Consider the following 17,043-nt stretch of genomic DNA (forward strand, 5'->3'; position numbering starts at 1 on the left):
GATTTGTTGCGTTTTTCTCGTATGCACGAGGCAACTGACGCTGTCAGCTCATTAAGCTGGTCTCATTATGCAATCTCGTTGGCATTGTTCAAGATGCAGCCTAGTTGGAGTTGGAGACTAAGTAAATGGAGATAGATATACAGATAGAGATGGAGATGATGCCAATGACAACGAGTACGAGCAACTACTTGTTGCATCTGCTTGGTTGGACGTGAGTCAAGCGTTGCCTTATTTAGTATTCTATAAGATGTTGACTTAACATTTAATTTATAAACTAAAGAATGTATTATCAATATGCGTAGTATTCAAATTGAATCTATTCTGAGTCCAATTCTACTAAGCTTTGATTCTCTAATTAGCAATTAGTCACAGAAATAACGGTATAATGGTGTGTATAAGTAAAAGTATGTAGCAGGCAGAAGGAGGCATGGCACACCCCATAGAGTATTCCACAGTACCTTAACATTTCTAGTTAACTAACAGTATAGTAACCCAGTTGATGTTAACTCTCTACGAACTAACATTTTTCACACAGCCACACATTTTGTTCCGTCCGCAACCACAGCCCCGTAAATTATTCAGCGAACGATATTTAGTCCGTTGATTTTAATAAAAACCCCTAAGATATGCAACGATAAATCGCAATAATCTGAAATGTATATTTAATGTACAAGAGAGCCAAGAGATAGGCTTTATGTGAGTTAAAGTAAAGGGTCTCAGCACATAAAACAGAAATCAGTTTCAATCTAACATTTTTTTTACATATACTAAACATTGATTTTATATTAATGATTACGTTTTCTTCTGTTCAATTTATATATATATAAATATTTAATTATTCCTTTTATATTTATTTATTGCTTTTCGCTTTTATCGATTTTTACAGTACAGAACAGCAATCAAATAAGTATATAGGAATTATCTGATTGGCACTTGAACGCCTGGTTTCAATTTCACAACCTGTTCAATTCAATAGAATTAAGCGTTGAGTTGTTGGTATTCATTAGTAAAACAGCTAAACAGATGATAAGAAAATAAAAATGAATAAATAATGAAACCAGCAGCAGAATAAATTCATTGATAAATTCAATGGTCGACTAGAAATCTACTTTAAAATTTGATGAAATGAGACATAAGATTGTTCTATATTTTGTTGAATTACATTTACTTTGCATATGTAATATTGAATTATATATATGTATATATGTATATATGTACATATGTGAATTTTTAATTATATTTTTATATATTTATCTAAGCTAAAATATAGACAAATTATTTATTTTTTTATTCAAGGGAACTGTTTTTTTGAGTTTTAATATTTTTAAATTTGATGCTAAGTCAACAGAAGTGCTACAATTGACGCAGAGCCTCACTTACGCATTTACACAATATTCACATTTAATTCATTAGATTACTCATTTTGTAAACAACCAGAGAGGTAGCGAGACGAAGAGCGGAGAGTTAGAGGCTTAGTCTGCCGGAGCACTTAAATGCGATTACAATACGCGATATTTAATCTCTGATAACAAGCGGAAACCAGACAGTCGTCGATTAGACGTTAGCTCCCTAAAGTAGGCCTCAATTAGAGAACATGTCAGTTTTTATTTAGTCCTCCGTGCGCTGCCTGACGAAATGTTACGCCACGATTCAGCTCCGCCGCGTTGCTGGCAATTGGCCTTGCGTCGCATCTTCAAAGCTCAGGATTTCTATGGCAGCATACGGCCGATGATTGGGATGGCCCTGGTGTTGGGCATTACGCCGTATTCCATCTGTCGCGACGGTTGCCAGGGCGAGCAAGTGGTGCGCGAATCGTGGTATGGATTTGCCAATGCCATCAGCCGCTGGCTACTGATCGCCTATTGCTACTTGTACACACTGCAGCAGAAGGAGAGCCTAATTGGCTACTTCATGCACAACCACATCTCGCAGCTGAGTGCCCGGATGCATGACGTCGCCGGCATCGTTGCCGGCATCGTCATACTCATATTGCCGCTTTTCCTGCGCCGTCATCTACGCAACGCCCTTGAGAAACTGGTGCGCGTCGATAGGCATCTGGACCACCTGAGTTTTCCCATTGACTATAGGCAGGTTCAATATCAAATTCTGTTGGTGTTACTGCTGGTCTCCACCCTGGATTCCACCATCATAATTGTCTGCCTCGTCTGCCTGTCCATTATGGAGGTGAAGCCCACATTTCAGCTAATTTTTAGCATGATGTACGAGCTGATCATCATATCGATAACCATTTGCATGTTTTGTTTGTTGGCCGGCTCTATTCAACGCCGCTTCAAAAAGTTGCACAAGGTGAGTCGTTATTCATTTCGATTTAAGTTAATAATATCTTTAAGCCTATATATATATACATATCTACTTCTTAAAAACTCATATGAATTAAAGACTTCTTTTTTAACGTGCAACTCCTTACTTTTCTATAGCTCACATTATATATTTATTTACTTCCGTCTCAAAAGGGTTCAATTAAAGAATTAAAGACTTCTTTTTTAACGTGCAACTCCTTACTTTTCTATAGCTCACATTATATATTTATTTACTTCCGTCTCAAAAGGGTTCAATTCCTGTAATTAAAAACAACTTAGAATGGGTCGCAGAAATTCATATGACAAATGACATAGCATATATGAGTAGCACTCAGTTCTATGTAGGTCAATAGCCTTTGCATATTTGTACCTGCTGATATATATCCATGTTCAGCCGCTCACATACCTGACATAATTAAATTGAATTTTCGAGTTTGCGCAAAAAAAATCCATCCGGTGTCCTGCTCGGTCCGCTAGCTTAAGTATATGGCACGTCATTCAAATGTCATCGAAAATAAACTATTTTGTTGTTTAGCATGCCACGCTCCATAAACGCGATACATTATGCATGCGCACAAGGCACCGAACCAACAGAAACTGATCAGCATATGACCAAGAGACGCCATACCCCATTGCTCAGCACCAGCTACATATTGCGCATACGCCTCGTGAGCGGCGCAGCTGAGTGTGACTGTCTGCATGCGATTGTGTGTGTTTGTGTGTAGTCATGAGTGTCAAGGATATGTGTTGATAATGAATTGCGAGCCATGAAAGCGTCTGACTACTTCCGGATGAGCGACAGCAGTTGCAACAATATTAGAGAAGAACAAATTTCTGCTATCGGGATTCGAATAATAATGGGGATAAGAGTAGAAATTTATATAAGCATTTGAATAGCTAGATTATTAACTAAACAAGTAAATAATTTAAAAATATTTATTTCTGGTAGATAAAAAATCATTTAAAAAAAATCAAATATATTATTAAAAAAAAAAAAAAAATTAAAATATATATTTTAATACCTAAAATATATTCTAAAAATACAGTCTTCAATTATCGTTTAAAATCATATTATTTATATTTATAAAATATACATTATTTCTATTTTCATTATTATATTTATAATATTTCATAATTATGTTATATTTCCAATTACTACATGTATTCAGAGGAATAGCCTGACCGCCCCTAAATTTCAAACTCCTGTTTACTTGTGCTGCCTTAATCAACCTTCAAAATTATATTGAGTTGATATCATAATATAGTATTAAAATAATACCAAATATACAGAGAATACCCAGCAGCCTTATTATTGGACAATTGTATGCATAACAAGCAGGATGTTGTCTGCGAAGCAGTGAGCCGAGTGGACAGAGGTCCTCTGTCTTGATACGTCATTGTATCACTTATTCAATGCCAAGGGCCACCCACTCCACCAGTCAACATCCTCGCATAGAGAAAGCGAGACGAGAGAGAACTCAGTTATGCTAACAACTAAATTAAAGCCAGACACTGGCGTCTGCTTGACTATGCTATGCATTGCTCACCCTCAAGGCCACGCACCAACACAAGCACCAACACTTGTTGAGCTTGGGCTGCTGCGATAATCCGAGCGTTGTGAGTTGCTCTCACGTTCTGCCAACTGGGAAAGTGAGTAAAAGCCGACTGCATGATGAACATCATAATGAGCTATTCGCACACGCCCACGCCTCGGTTACACTTCCGTGAATGATGCTCTCTTTCACTCTCTCAGTCAGTCTATCACTCTCTCTCTTTTTGTTTTCATTTTTTTGCGATATGTTTTTGTTTTCGCCAGCAAGCGAATCGGGCGGAACGTCGTCCTGGCTGCAGTTCGATTTGTCACTTGGAAGCTAACGGTTGTGCGGCTTCATCATTTGTCGCTTGTCATACAAAATGTCCACGGCGTTGCGTCGGGTGCGAAAGTACTTTATATCGTCGCAGGTCTACGAGGCACTGCGTCCACTACTTTTTCTTACCTTTCTTTATGGCCTGACGCCGTTCCATGTCGTGCGCCGTAAGATGGGTGAATCGTATATAAAGATGTCGTGCTTTGGCATCTTCAATATATTTGTTTACATTGTGCTGTGCGGCTTCTGTTACATCACTTCGCTGCGTCAGGGCGAGTCAATTGTCGGTTATTTTTTTCGCACAGAGATTTCAACAATTGGCGATCGTTTACAGATCTTTAATGGACTCATTACGGGCGTTGTGATCTATACGTCGGCGATATTGAAGCGCTGTAAGCTCCTGGGCACGTTGACAATTCTCCATAGTCTCGATACGAACTTCTCCAATATCGGCATACGCGTTAAGTACTCCAGGATTTTTCGCTACTCGATCATGTTGCTCGTCTGCAAGCTGCTCATTCTGGGTGTTTACTTTGTGGGCGTATTCCGGCTACTCGTGTCCCTGGGCGTGACACCCTCCTTCTGCGTCTGCATGACCTTCTTCCTGCAGCACTCGGTGGTCTCGATTGCGATTTGTTTATTCTGCGTGATTGCCTTCAGTTTCGAGCGACGTTTGAGTATCGTGAATCAGGTAAGTTACATCACGGTGATTAACCCGCACTCCCTGGACTAGCCCAACTCAAGGCCTGCGCAAATAGTGAAACTAGGGCAGAGGGAGGGAAGCTATTGCCTGCTCACCGTAAGGGCACAACACTTATTGCTCAGCCACAAATCAAGTGTGAAATTAATTTATGTTAATTCAGATATTTGTTGACTACGCTTTTGTTAAACTGTTGCTTGTGACCTGACCTCTAATAGATTACCTAAATAGATTTAATTTCACATGTGTGCAGGTGATTATTAGAATAAATTCGGTGCTTTGTTATTTTGGTGTGTTTAGGTGCAAAAGGTAGGAACTGAACAATATGGAGCGATGTTAACCTCCCAGCATGATAGTTATTTGCTTTTTATTGTTGATGGGTCAATTTTAAAGCTAAAATGTCCTCTGCATAGAAGAAAAGAGTTATCAAGCAGTAAGTACTAAAGATGTTGTCTTTACAAAAGTCAATAATGTTGATGCTTAGATAATCAAAGCTCATCAAAAATTGTGATATATGTATATTCATACATATATATATTTCCTCAACTATTATCGAAGTAGAAAATATACATAAAAGATAAGATAAAACCCGATTAGTAATTGTAAATAGTAATTGGTGACATGTCAGCTGACAGTCAAGCTGTCAATTACAAATAACAAATAACTATGATAAAGACAGGAAACTCCCTAGTCATAGACCATGATAAAAATAACGCATACAAAAATAAATCCAATAAGCTTATGTATATCGTAATGCTTCTGATAAGCTTAAATTTTTGAATATACATAAATTTATATTTTGTATATATTGAATATTGCGATTAAAAATTGTATTTTTGTAAAAATATTAGCTTAGTGATAATTTTAGATTAATACTTACAGAAAGGGTTGTCTAAGTATCTTGAACAGCTGTAATATTCCATTCCCAATAATGCTCTGAAAGCGTCCTAGAAGTCCTTCAAATCATATTTTAATATGCTCTTATCTCATCCTTCTGTGACACCAAAAAGGTAAACAAACCCATTTACTGTCAATAAATTTACAGTTTACAAGCAACACACGTGGGTTAAACTTTTGCTGCTCTTATCAGCTTTATGAGCATCATAATTGTCACGGAAGCAAAGGCTGTTGTTTACTACTGTTCCCCTTTCTTTTATGGTACTCCAGCTATTTCGTATAATTCTAAAAACACACAGAACCTTTCTACGCCGTTGAGCGCTGAGCTGTTGTCGTCTCAAAGCTCTCGAAGACAACTGGAAATCCTTCCCACCTTTTACACCCTTTTATGGATATTGTATGAACAAACAATTTTGCTAATTTCCCGCAGAGCAATGACCATAAATTTATGCGAAGATATTGCAGCTCATTCGGGGAATCCATAAATATCTTTGAGTTTTAGTAATAAGTATTAATAAGAGTAAAAGACACTAACAAAGCTACATGAGGACAATCATATATAAACAAAACAAAAACTAAGAGAATTTACTCGTTCTGCTTATGTTATTTTAGTAGATATCAACCATACTAAATTAGTGCTAGCATCGCAGATATTGTGAAAGGGATATATATATATAGAGACAATCAGAAAGGAAGATATAAAATGAGTGTGATGGACAGAAAAAGAAACAGCGTGGTAATGACAAAGAGATAGAGAGATTGTAAGAGGGAGGGAGAGAGATAAGAAGAGTGAATGAATGAGAAGGGATAGAAAGAAAGAGAGAGTGAAGAAGATGGATTGAGAGTGACAGAGAGGTAAATAGAAAGAGAGAGAGAGAGTGAAGCAGAAGGAATGAGGGAGAGTGACAGAGAGGTAAATAGAAAGAGAGAGAGAGAGAATGAAGCAGAATGAATGAGGGAGATTGATGGAGAGGGAAATAGAAAGAGAAAGTGATAGAGAGTGAGAGTGGAAAAATAGACAGGGACAGACACAGAGATAGAACCTACATAGCTATATTAGCACTTTTGCAGTTGTCATCAATCCGTCTGTCCAACTCTGAATCAACAGAGCTACGGCATTGCTCAATATTCCTTATGAATAATTCAATTGTCTTTTAGAAATTCTTTGAGTAAGAGTTAAAGTGCCCAAGGGTTCACAGACAGACAGACAGACAGAGACAGACAGACAGACAGACAGCCAGACGGACAGTGAAAAAAGTGTAACCTTTTAAAATGTGGGTAAATCGTATAACTAATTAGATTCCTGGGTAGTAAGAAAGTGAGAAAGAGAGGGACCCAAGGGAAAGGCTTCCAGTCACCTGTAAATGGCCATTAATTAAATAGAACAGTTTAAGCTAACAGCACTTACACTCAGTCATATTCGTATTCGTATTAATATTCGCATTTGTATTTGTAATCATATTCATACTCGCACTCGCTGACATGCGGCATAAAAATGCTAAAATTATTTACTTTGAGCCAACAAGTATGAAATGAATGAGTTCTGGCCCCACCTCATTAGAACAGGGTCCGGTCCGGTCCGAGCGCCGGCGCCCGGCAACATGCAAATTATTTGTGCTGCTTGTGTTCAGTTGACGCGTAAAGCTCCAGCTGTGCAGACCACGGCGAATAAGGCAGCATGGACACCAAAAAGGATATTAGTGTGGAAATCGAACTGAATACTATGCTGCAACATCCGTTTAGGCGTCGCGTTCGTCGGTGGTTCACCGCCAAGCAGCTGTACGAGAGTCTGCGTCCACTCTTCCATGTGACCTATTTGCATGGACTGACATCGTTTTACATTTGCAGCGATGGCAAAACCGGCCGCAGGGACATCAAGAAGTCCTGGTTCGGCTACCTAAACGGCATTGCCCATATCGTCGTCTACTCCGTCTGCTATACTCTGACCATTCGCAACAATTGTGAGTCCGTTGCCAGTTATTTCTTTCGCTCTCGCATCACTTACTTCGGCGACTTGATGCAAATCGTGAGCGGCTTCATTGGCGTCACGGTCATCTATCTGACGGCCATTATACCCAAGCACCGGCTTGAGCAGTGCCTGCAAAAGTTCCATACCATGGATCTGCAGCTGCACAGCGTTGGCATCAAGATCATGTACAGCAAGGTGCTGCGGTATAGCTATGCCGTCATGATCTCCATGATGCTCGTTAACTTTGGGTTCTCCTGGGGCACCTTTGCAGTGCTCTACTCATCCAGAACGCAGCCCACCTGGGCACTGCATTTCACCTTTATGGTCCAGCATACGGTCATAGCTATAGCCATTACCATGTTCTCTTGCTTCACATACCTGGTGGAGATGCGATTTGTTATGGTTAACAAGGTAAGCAGCAGACTTAAGGCATACGAGTACACACAAATAAAATAGCTACCAGCTATCGCTATATTGTTTTTTAAATCGATACAGAAGATCTGATGTGATCTGATGTGCAGAAAAAAAAAATCCTTCACGGCAGTTTTCATAAAAATTGATCAAACTATTATTATTTTATTATTGATCAAATTATTATTACATATTTTATTTCTAAAAACAATAGTATCAAACTTTTTATTAAATAATAATGAAAATTAACTCAACAAGTTTACTTTGTCTTTTTTTATTTCTATTTTGTTATATACTTAAATATTTGATTTATTATTAACTTTTATTTTGTTTATCAAAATTTTCCAATTTTTTTTAATTTACAAAATAAAAATAAATTCACATACAATTATATATTTGGCAAAAATTTATATTAAAGACTTTATTCATATTGACAACCAATACATTTATTTAATTTTAAAATTCATTAAAATATCTCAACAACGTCCGACCGTCTTGAATTTCATTTTAACAATGCAATAATTCGGTAAGTAAGCGAATTAAAGGAACTTAAGGAGAACAAATATAGCCAGAGCGAGCATTGGGAAAGCGAACCCAGGAGGAACAACATACCTTACGTCTGCTCTTACAAATAGAATTCAAGTGCCGCTCTCATTACTTACAAATACTTATTTGTATCACCTTCAAATGAGTTATATATATTTGTTCTGTTACTCCCCTATATACATTTAATATATTTATTTATTGTACTTTATATACTGTGACGTATTTATAGAACAAAGAATTCTCTAGAAATGTACACAGCCATACTTAACACAAGGGGTTTCCCAAAAACTAGTATTTACACACGTCATTATTTAAGTCTAGGGAATACTGAATCTTAAAAAGCTATTAAAAATGTTTATGCATATAAAAAAATAAGTTGACCGATTTTAACATTATTTATCTGTGTTCTTATCTCGTTTCACGGCAATATTAATATGACACATGGGAATAATTACAAACAACATAAAAATATTGCATGTTTCAATGCGTACTCACAGTTGGCTACATTACGGGATATTTTTTGTCTGGAATACACATACACCTACGTATACCAAGTCCTTTGTGTTATACTCTAGTTAACGTCAGCCAATTATTGGCAGCGTAGCAAATTCAATTAAATTAATTAACTCATCCCTCGCAAGTTGGGGGACATAAACGCTTTGTCCACCTCATGTGCGCTCACTTTATAATTTCATAGCAAAAACAAACAAAATGAAAGTGTCATGAAATAGAATGAGAGTCCGACAGGTTTCCCATTACGCGAGACCTGACAGCTAGCTCCTCAATTCCGACTAGACGAAGTTCAAGGCTTTAAGCTATATCAATAAATAATGTGAGCAACTAAGTTGCAGTCGCTCTATAAAAGGTGCATCACTTCCGCTGTCCAAATCAGTTTGAGCTCTTCACCGCCATGTGGCCAATTTGGAGGCAACTGCTCAGTCCACGCGACGCCTACGGCGCTGAGCAAACGCTGCTCCTTTTCACCTATCTGCTCGGTCTGACGCCCTTCCGGCTGCGTGGCCACGGGACGCGCCATTTTGAGCTCAGTCGTCTGGGCTATCTGAATGCCCTGCTACAGCTGACCTTCTTTGGCTACTGCTTTCTGTCTGCCCTCGTCCAGGAGCAGAGCATAGTGGGCTACTTCTTCAACTCACCCATCTCCCAGGTGGGCGACTCACTGCAGAAGTTCATCGGCATGACCGGCATGTTCACGCTCTTCCTGTGCTGTGGCCTGCGCGTGCGACTTCTGATACGGCATTGCGATATGATCGCCTGCATCGATAATCACCTGCTCGACGTGGGCATCTGCTTCAATTACAGCCGCATTATGAGTCTGCGGCACACAAAACTTCTTCTCATCGCGGGCGTTCAGCTGGCCTATCTGGCCAGCTCGATCTCGATGCTAATCTACAATGATGTGCGGCCCAGCTACACTGTGGCCGTTGCCTTCTATGTGCCTCAATTATTCCTGCTCAGCATTGTCGTGCTCTTCGGAGCTATTCTGCACCGCTGCTGGCAACAGTTCGATGCGTTGAATAAGGTAAACGCGAATGGGAATAATTCTGAATAGGTTGCAAATATATATCCAATTTGCTTGGTATTCCAACATGCCATACCTTTTTTTTGCCTCTACACACATCGCTCATAATTTATTCCCCTGCTCTTTTTGCTATTTCTCTGCTTATAAACAAAGTAAGGCTATTCGTCATAGATTCAATACGTTAGCTTCATTCGATATTGGTTTTTTATTTAATTAATTAGGCACAATCTAAATCTAGGTTTTGATGACTCGGGCTAGGCGCTTAATCGCCTGCGTTGCTCATACGCCATGTGGCTGCCGAGCTGTTTGGATAGATTTGTGCACCCGGTCAATGTCTACGACTGCTACCGTCTCATCTTCTATATGGCTATGTTTTGTGGAATTATGCCGTACTATGTGGACAGTTCAGGAGATCGATTGAAACTCTCCTACTGCGGTTTGTTTACCGCAGTTCTACGACTGCTTTTCTATCCGGCGCACTTTGTCTACACCAGCATTGAACGGCACTCGATGATGATCAGCTTTTCACTGACGAACGTGTCCAAGTTCACGGCTGACCTGGAGTTGTTCAATGGCATGGTTGGGGTTGTAGTTGTGATGGCGACGTCGATACTTAGAGGCCAGGACGTGTTGCAGCTGTTGGCCATATACGACGGCTTGGAGCAGGAGGCGTTTCCACCCGTTGGAGTAAACTTTAGGCAGAGTGAAGCAACCAGAAAAATCATTCGCCTGTCGACATTTCTATTCCTCACGCTGTTAAGCTTTGTGATCTATAGCTTCATCTGGATTTTTCCCCGAGTAAATTCATACATTAGCTACTGGGTGGTTGTAAGCTATTTCTCGCCCAATTTTATAGTATGCATTGTTAGCATAGTCATCAGTGGACTGTTGATCAAGCTACGCATCTACCTGAGTGCATTGAATGAGGTGTTTCTGACTCTGAATCACTTCTATGCTTGAGCTAATTATTTTCCTTTTCGTATACTTTCAGGTACTTAAGAACCTGGCCCATCAGTGGGATACACGCAGCATTAAGGCCGTGCAGAAGCAACGCTCACTGCAATGCTTGGACTCTTTTTCGATGTACACGATCGTAACCAAAGATCCCGCTGAGATCATTCAGGAGTCCATGGAGATTCATCAGTTGATCTGTGAGGCAGCTGCCACTGCAAACAAATATTTCACCTATCAACTGCTCACGATCATTTCAATTGCCTTCTTGATCATCGTCTTTGATGCTTACTATGTGCTCGAGACTCTGTTGGGCAAATCGAAGCGCGAGAGTAAATTTAAGACCGTCGAATTCGTGACATTCTTCTCGTGTCAAATGATATTATATTTGATTGCCATCGTTTCCATTGTCGAGGGCAGCAACCGGGCGATAAAGAAGAGCGAAAAGACCGGCGCCATTGTGCACTCGCTGCTCAACAAGACCAAGAGCCCCGAAGTGAGAGAGAAACTGCATCAGTTCTCCATGCAGTTGATGCATCTTAAAATTAACTTTACTGCGGCTGGACTCTTTAATATCGATCGCACGCTCTACTTTACGGTGAGTAGTGGAGTCACTTCATGGATGATATTTATTTATATTATTCAAATCAAAAAATTAATAAAAAGAAATATTCTTGTATATTTCATTTTATTAATTTATTTATATTATTTAAAATTTGTTTATCATATGTATATACAAACATATTTATATTCTTTATTAAATTTTAATTATTGAAATAAAATTTTATAAAATTTCTTCATCTTATACAGGATTGATTTTTATTACTTCAAACTTAATTATAAATTTTATTTACAACGTATTTATACCATATTTTCTCTTCACATTTCAAAATTTACTTTTAAACAAATTATTTATTTTACTCAATTTTTCAGATCAGCGGTGCTTTGACCACATACCTCATTATATTACTACAGTTCACATCTAATTCGCCCAGTAATGAGAGCAGCACCGGCTTCGACTGTTGCGAAGCGTATCATAATATGACGAATCATACAGTTTAGTGGCGCGACGGAGAGGTTTGTCGAGCTGAATCTGGACCTGGTGAAAACACTTGTCGATGTTACGTCCAATGGTTTTTTGGGGCAATAATATTAAGCGGTTTAATTCGATGCTGTTGCTTTTGCATGTATTGTCAATGTATTTTTCATAGATCTATTTATTAGTAGCAATAAATGAAGAAATTTATTGAGCTGATTATATGACATCTGGCAGCAAATGAGGCATAATATAAATTATGGTGTCGATAGCTTTAACTAAATAATCATGGGAAGACAACAGATGCCCTTTTTGTACAAAGATTGACATGAAAATTGGATTAAATATAACAAAAGTAATATAACGCAAATGAATGAAAAGCATATAATATGCTTAGATATACTAAAGGCTAAATCCATTTTCAAACATATACTAAATGTTTTTATATATAATATTTGTATTGTTATATAAAATAGACATTGTATAACATTATCTATTGGATTATTTCTTAAATTTTACATACACTTTTTTATCTAGTAAAAATTAATTTATGGCGACAGCTTTTCTATTAGTGTAAAATGTAGCACGGAAATGAATATCCCTGTTCGTTCAATTAAGCTAATTAATTACAAAAAAATAGTTGGAAAGTGTTGTTAATATTAAGAAAACCCGTTTGCAGATATAATAAAACTCTATATTTATTACCCCTGTTACTTTAGTTTATAAAGTAAATATTGAGTGAATATAGAGTTTTATATATGCATATGAATGAAGACCATATATTTATATACATAATATATATACAACAAGTCGTTTCCCACTCTAAAAGTACAATTTACTTTTTAACTGACGATGAAATAAACCTTAAATCAAACCCAATCTTTTCCAATTGATCCAAAATAATTTCATTTCAAAAACTTGCAAAAAAACATTGCAACCTGTTTCGATTTTCATTCAAAGTAAAATTAAAATTAAATATATTATTATATAAGAAAAGATGAAAACAAAAAAAAAAAGAAAACTATGTGTACAAAATCATTTTACAATTGGCAAACACGTTAATGATTAAAAAAAATTAAAATTGTAACATTAAAATTTTAAATAAAAAAAATATATTTATATTAAGTTATAAAAACAATTTAAAACCACATGAACTTAAGCACTTTTCATATGCATAATCCATTAAAGTCGTCCACAAATTTGTTTACCCTCTTTTGGTCATGGAATTTGGTATGTATGAGTGAATTAGGCTTTATCAGATACATAATTACACGCACACGCACACACACACATTCATACATACATTCATACATACATACATACATACATACATACACACCTGTATATATTTCGTAAATAACTTGTTGCACTTGCTAAGCAGCACCTGACGCTATGCTACGCATTTAAGCTTAATTAAATATTTACCGATATTGATATTAGCTTATTAAGCCGTCCAGTTGTCCAAACGACTTCTGTTCCAGGTGCGCTAACGATGCTGACATATGACCCAGCCTGACGACCTACAACAATTTCGCATTTAGTTAGCGGCGAGCGCGCGAGGTGACCTAACGTGAATTCGCGACACGGCAGACCAAACTTGGATTCGATATGGTTTTGAAGGTGTTGAAGCGCATGTCACAGGCGGATAATGTATTCCAATCGCTGCGTCCGCTCACCTATATATCGCTGGTGGGCCTGGCACCATTCCAGCTGAACCTCAACTCGGACAAGGAGGTGCACACTTCGTCGTATTCCTTCATAGCTGGCATTGTGCACTTCCTCTTCTTTGTGCTGTGCTTTGTGGCATCCATACGCGAGGGCGACTCCATCATCGGCTACTTCTTCCAGACGAACATCACCAAACTGGGCGATGGCACACTGCGCCTTACTGGCATCATAGCCATGTGCACCATCTTCGGATTCGCCATGTTCAAGCGCCAGCGATTGGTCAGCATTATACAAAACAATATCATCGTGGATGAGATCTTTGTGCGCCTGGGCATGAAGCTGGACTACCGCCGTATTCTCCTCTTCACCTTTCTCATCTCCATGGGCATTGTGATCTTCAACGTTGTCTACATGTGTGTCAGCTATGGGCTGCTGGTCAGCGCCACCATTTCGCCATCCTTTGTCACCTTCACGGCATTCGCGCTGCCCCACATCAATATCAGCCTAATGGTCTTCAAGTTCCTCTGCACCACCCACTTGGCCCAGAGTCGTTTCAGTATGGTGAATGAGGTGAGTCCTTAGAAAGTCAAGAAATATTCCATCCCAATGGAATACTTCATTATGACAGACAACTAAAAATTAAAATCAAATCAAATTTAATTGATTTGCTAAATTTAGTTAGCTTTATGTATCTTACTGGATTTAATATGTCCCAAAACAATTTCAAACTGACCACAAGCCAAATAAAATGCAAATTTAATTTTCTGTTCATTTATGAGTTTGCTCAGCGCTGAGAGTTATTCTTGGAGCTGCAGTCGTAAATAAACTAATACAAATGCTTTATAAAATTAGTAATTCCAGCCATAAGTAAAAGGCGAAACAGAAAAGGAATAATATTTCAGAAAGCGATAATGCACATAAGCATTTAAGTTCTTATGCAAACTACTATATGGACTTAGACCTTTATGCAATCAGGAGACAATAAATAGAAACAGAGATTTGAAGAAAAACAAATACGAATAATTCAGTCAAACCCAACCAACTGTATAATACTCCTTCATGGTCCAAACAAAGTTCTTAAATTTCTTCTGCCGAAGTTTTACGAGTTGCCACGCTCACAACGAGGACAGAAAAACAATAATGTGTAAACAATGTGTAGTCTCTACAGATAGATGACTGAAGTAATATCAAATTACGTATGATATAATTACATATTATATGTATATGTATATACGTCGTTATGCTCTTTATTAAAATAAAAATTGATATTTAACCGCTACTTACACAGATTCTCCAGGACATTCTGGATGCTCACATTGAGCTGAACAGCGCTTTGGAGCTGTCGCCCATGCATTCGGTGGTGAACAATCATCGGTATGCGCATCGGCTGCGTAATTTGATCAGCACACCAATGCAAAGGTACAGTGTTACGTCGATAATACGCCAGAATCCAGAGTACGCCATAAAACAGGTGGCCAACATACATAATTTGCTCTGCGACATTTGCCACACGATCGAGGAGTATTTCACCTATCCGCTGCTGGGTATCATTGCCATATCTTTCCTCTTCATACTCTTCGACGACTTCTATATACTGGAGGCCCTGTTGAATCCGAAACGCTTGGATTATTTTGAAGCCGATGAGTTCTTTGCCTTCTTCCTAACTCAAATGATCTGGTACATTGTGATCATATTTCTGATCGTCGAGGCCAGCAGCAGCACCATCAGGCACAGCAGCTGCAGCGCCGCCATTGTGCACAAGATTCTCAATATAACCGACGAGCCGGAGCTGAGGGATCGGCTGTTCCGTCTCTCACTGCAGCTCTCCCATCGCAAAGTCAAATTCACCGCCGCTGGATTGTTTCGCTTGGATCGCACGCTTATTTTCACGGTTAGTCTCCATATAAATACGAATATTTCATTAAAGTTATTTATTTATGGCTCTCATCGGCAGATAACTGGCGCCGCTACATGTTACCTCATTATACTAATACAATTTCGCTCCACTCATCATGTTGAAGACTTTGGAAGTACAAATAATACGGACTATATGTAACTGAACTAAGATTAACATCGTCTTTTAAAAATCTTTGTAATATCAACATTATTAAAACTATTTGTTATCAAAAGTATTTAGTACAGACATTAATTGGATTGGATTATATATGGTAATATTCTTCCAGATGAACATAACTGGCTTACTTTATAGAATCGATCGTTTGTTATTTTAACTTGTTTCTGCCCTTTTCCCATCGGTGTTTATTTTTTTATGTTTTCTGTGTACCTTACAAACGTCTTCGCAGAGCTCCAGTGTTGGGAAGATATTTGAATTTCCAAGGCATCCATTATAAGGAAACATTTCGCACTCATTCGTATCCAAATGGTAGGACCACATATTACGAACTATGTTGCACGTTCCTCTTACACCCGGCGGAAGCCGGCAAATAGCTAAATAAAAATTAAAATGAGGCTCGAATTCAATGAGAAACAATTTATTTAAATTCTATTTCTTACCGTGCTGCCTGTGACCCAAAACAATTAGAAACGGGCCGCAAGCCAAATAAAACACAAAAGCAAATTTCATTTTGGGCCTTTCAAGATTTACTCAGATATTCTTCAGTTCTCGGAGTTGCTAGCACAATTCAACTGAAATGAAATAATATTCAATTGAATGAACCTTTTAAAAATTATAAACGCCAGCCGTAACTAAAAAGCGAATCATGAGAATTATTGACATATTAAAGTGCTTAACAAGACATTAAAACTTTAAACCTCATGCTGCTCATTCTATTATATATAGTTGTAGGCAGATTTTTAATGCATAGGTATATCTTGTAGTATATTAATTTAAAAAAAAAATAAATAAATAAAATAAAATTATAATATTTCATAAATTTATTTCCCTTTATATGCATACACCTATGTATTTTCCGTGTTTTTCAATTCAACACTCTTAAAATATAACGAGCTCTCGTTCAAGGCGTTGCCAGCACATATAAAAGCTTCAAACCTTCAGCAACAAGCAGTGCAAATCAAGCAGTAAATTATATACCATTAAGCAGTGCAGCAACCTTTTCAAAACACGAACTGCAACCGTTAAAAGAGCAAAAGAGACGCGCACAATTGTCCTACTTTC

General features: G+C 38.0%; 3 protein-coding genes across 5 annotated transcripts; all 3 read left to right on the top strand.

Moving 5' to 3' along the window:
• The first annotated feature begins 1,635 nt into the window (after positions 1-1,635).
• LOC26527941 lies at positions 1,636-2,736 on the top strand. Its single transcript, XM_015165561.1, has 2 exons — positions 1,636-2,307; positions 2,716-2,736. Exons 1-2 carry the CDS (start codon positions 1,636-1,638, stop codon positions 2,734-2,736), a joined length of 693 nt encoding a protein of 230 aa, XP_015021047.1.
• Positions 2,737-4,187: 1,451 nt separating this feature from the next.
• LOC6577227 (putative gustatory receptor 28b) lies at positions 4,188-12,461 on the top strand. 3 transcript variants are annotated; one of them, XM_044008681.1, is made up of 3 exons: positions 4,188-4,880; positions 11,244-11,801; positions 12,137-12,461. In XM_044008681.1, exons 1-3 carry the CDS (start codon positions 4,236-4,238, stop codon positions 12,263-12,265), a joined length of 1,332 nt encoding a protein of 443 aa, XP_043864616.1. In that variant the 5' UTR covers positions 4,188-4,235; the 3' UTR covers positions 12,266-12,461. The 3 variants fall into 3 exon arrangements, with proteins under 3 accessions (XP_043864616.1, XP_032584909.1, XP_043864617.1); XM_032729018.2 differs by lacking the exon at positions 4,188-4,880 and adding an exon at positions 7,437-8,166; XM_044008682.1 differs by lacking the exon at positions 4,188-4,880 and adding an exon at positions 10,530-11,179.
• A 1,386-nt stretch (positions 12,462-13,847) lies between these two features.
• On the top strand, positions 13,848-16,001 carry LOC6577228 (putative gustatory receptor 28a). The gene is made up of 3 exons (XM_002003161.4): positions 13,848-14,477; positions 15,196-15,798; positions 15,862-16,001. The coding sequence occupies exons 1-3, from the start codon at positions 13,848-13,850 to the stop codon at positions 15,961-15,963; spliced, it is 1,335 nt and encodes a 444-aa protein (XP_002003197.1). The 3' UTR covers positions 15,964-16,001.
• The last annotated feature ends 1,042 nt before the right edge of the window (positions 16,002-17,043 follow it).

Source organism: Drosophila mojavensis, unplaced genomic scaffold (assembly GCF_018153725.1).
Source record: "Drosophila mojavensis isolate 15081-1352.22 unplaced genomic scaffold, ASM1815372v1 contig_36, whole genome shotgun sequence".
Lineage (NCBI taxonomy): Eukaryota > Metazoa > Arthropoda > Insecta > Diptera > Drosophilidae > Drosophila > Drosophila mojavensis.

What these genes read in the sequence shown, in the direction of transcription:
- LOC26527941 (XM_015165561.1), top strand. Translation starts at nt 1,636, where the DNA reads ATGTTACGCCACGATTCAGCTCCGCCGCGTTGCTGGCAATTGGCCTTG. An exon ending in GCTTCAAAAAGTTGCACAAG is followed by an intron (nt 2,308 to 2,715) that starts GTGAGTCGTTAT and finishes ATCCATGTTCAG; the next exon opens with CCGCTCACATACCTGACATA.
- LOC6577227 (XM_032729018.2), top strand. Translation starts at nt 7,465, where the DNA reads ATGGACACCAAAAAGGATATTAGTGTGGAAATCGAACTGAATACTATG. An exon ending in GATTTGTTATGGTTAACAAG is followed by an intron (nt 8,167 to 11,243) that starts GTAAGCAGCAGA and finishes GTATACTTTCAG; the next exon opens with GTACTTAAGAACCTGGCCCA. An exon ending in ATCGCACGCTCTACTTTACG is followed by an intron (nt 11,802 to 12,136) that starts GTGAGTAGTGGA and finishes TCAATTTTTCAG; the next exon opens with ATCAGCGGTGCTTTGACCAC.
- LOC6577228 (XM_002003161.4), top strand. Translation starts at nt 13,848, where the DNA reads ATGGTTTTGAAGGTGTTGAAGCGCATGTCACAGGCGGATAATGTATTC. An exon ending in GTTTCAGTATGGTGAATGAG is followed by an intron (nt 14,478 to 15,195) that starts GTGAGTCCTTAG and finishes CTACTTACACAG; the next exon opens with ATTCTCCAGGACATTCTGGA. An exon ending in ATCGCACGCTTATTTTCACG is followed by an intron (nt 15,799 to 15,861) that starts GTTAGTCTCCAT and finishes TCTCATCGGCAG; the next exon opens with ATAACTGGCGCCGCTACATG.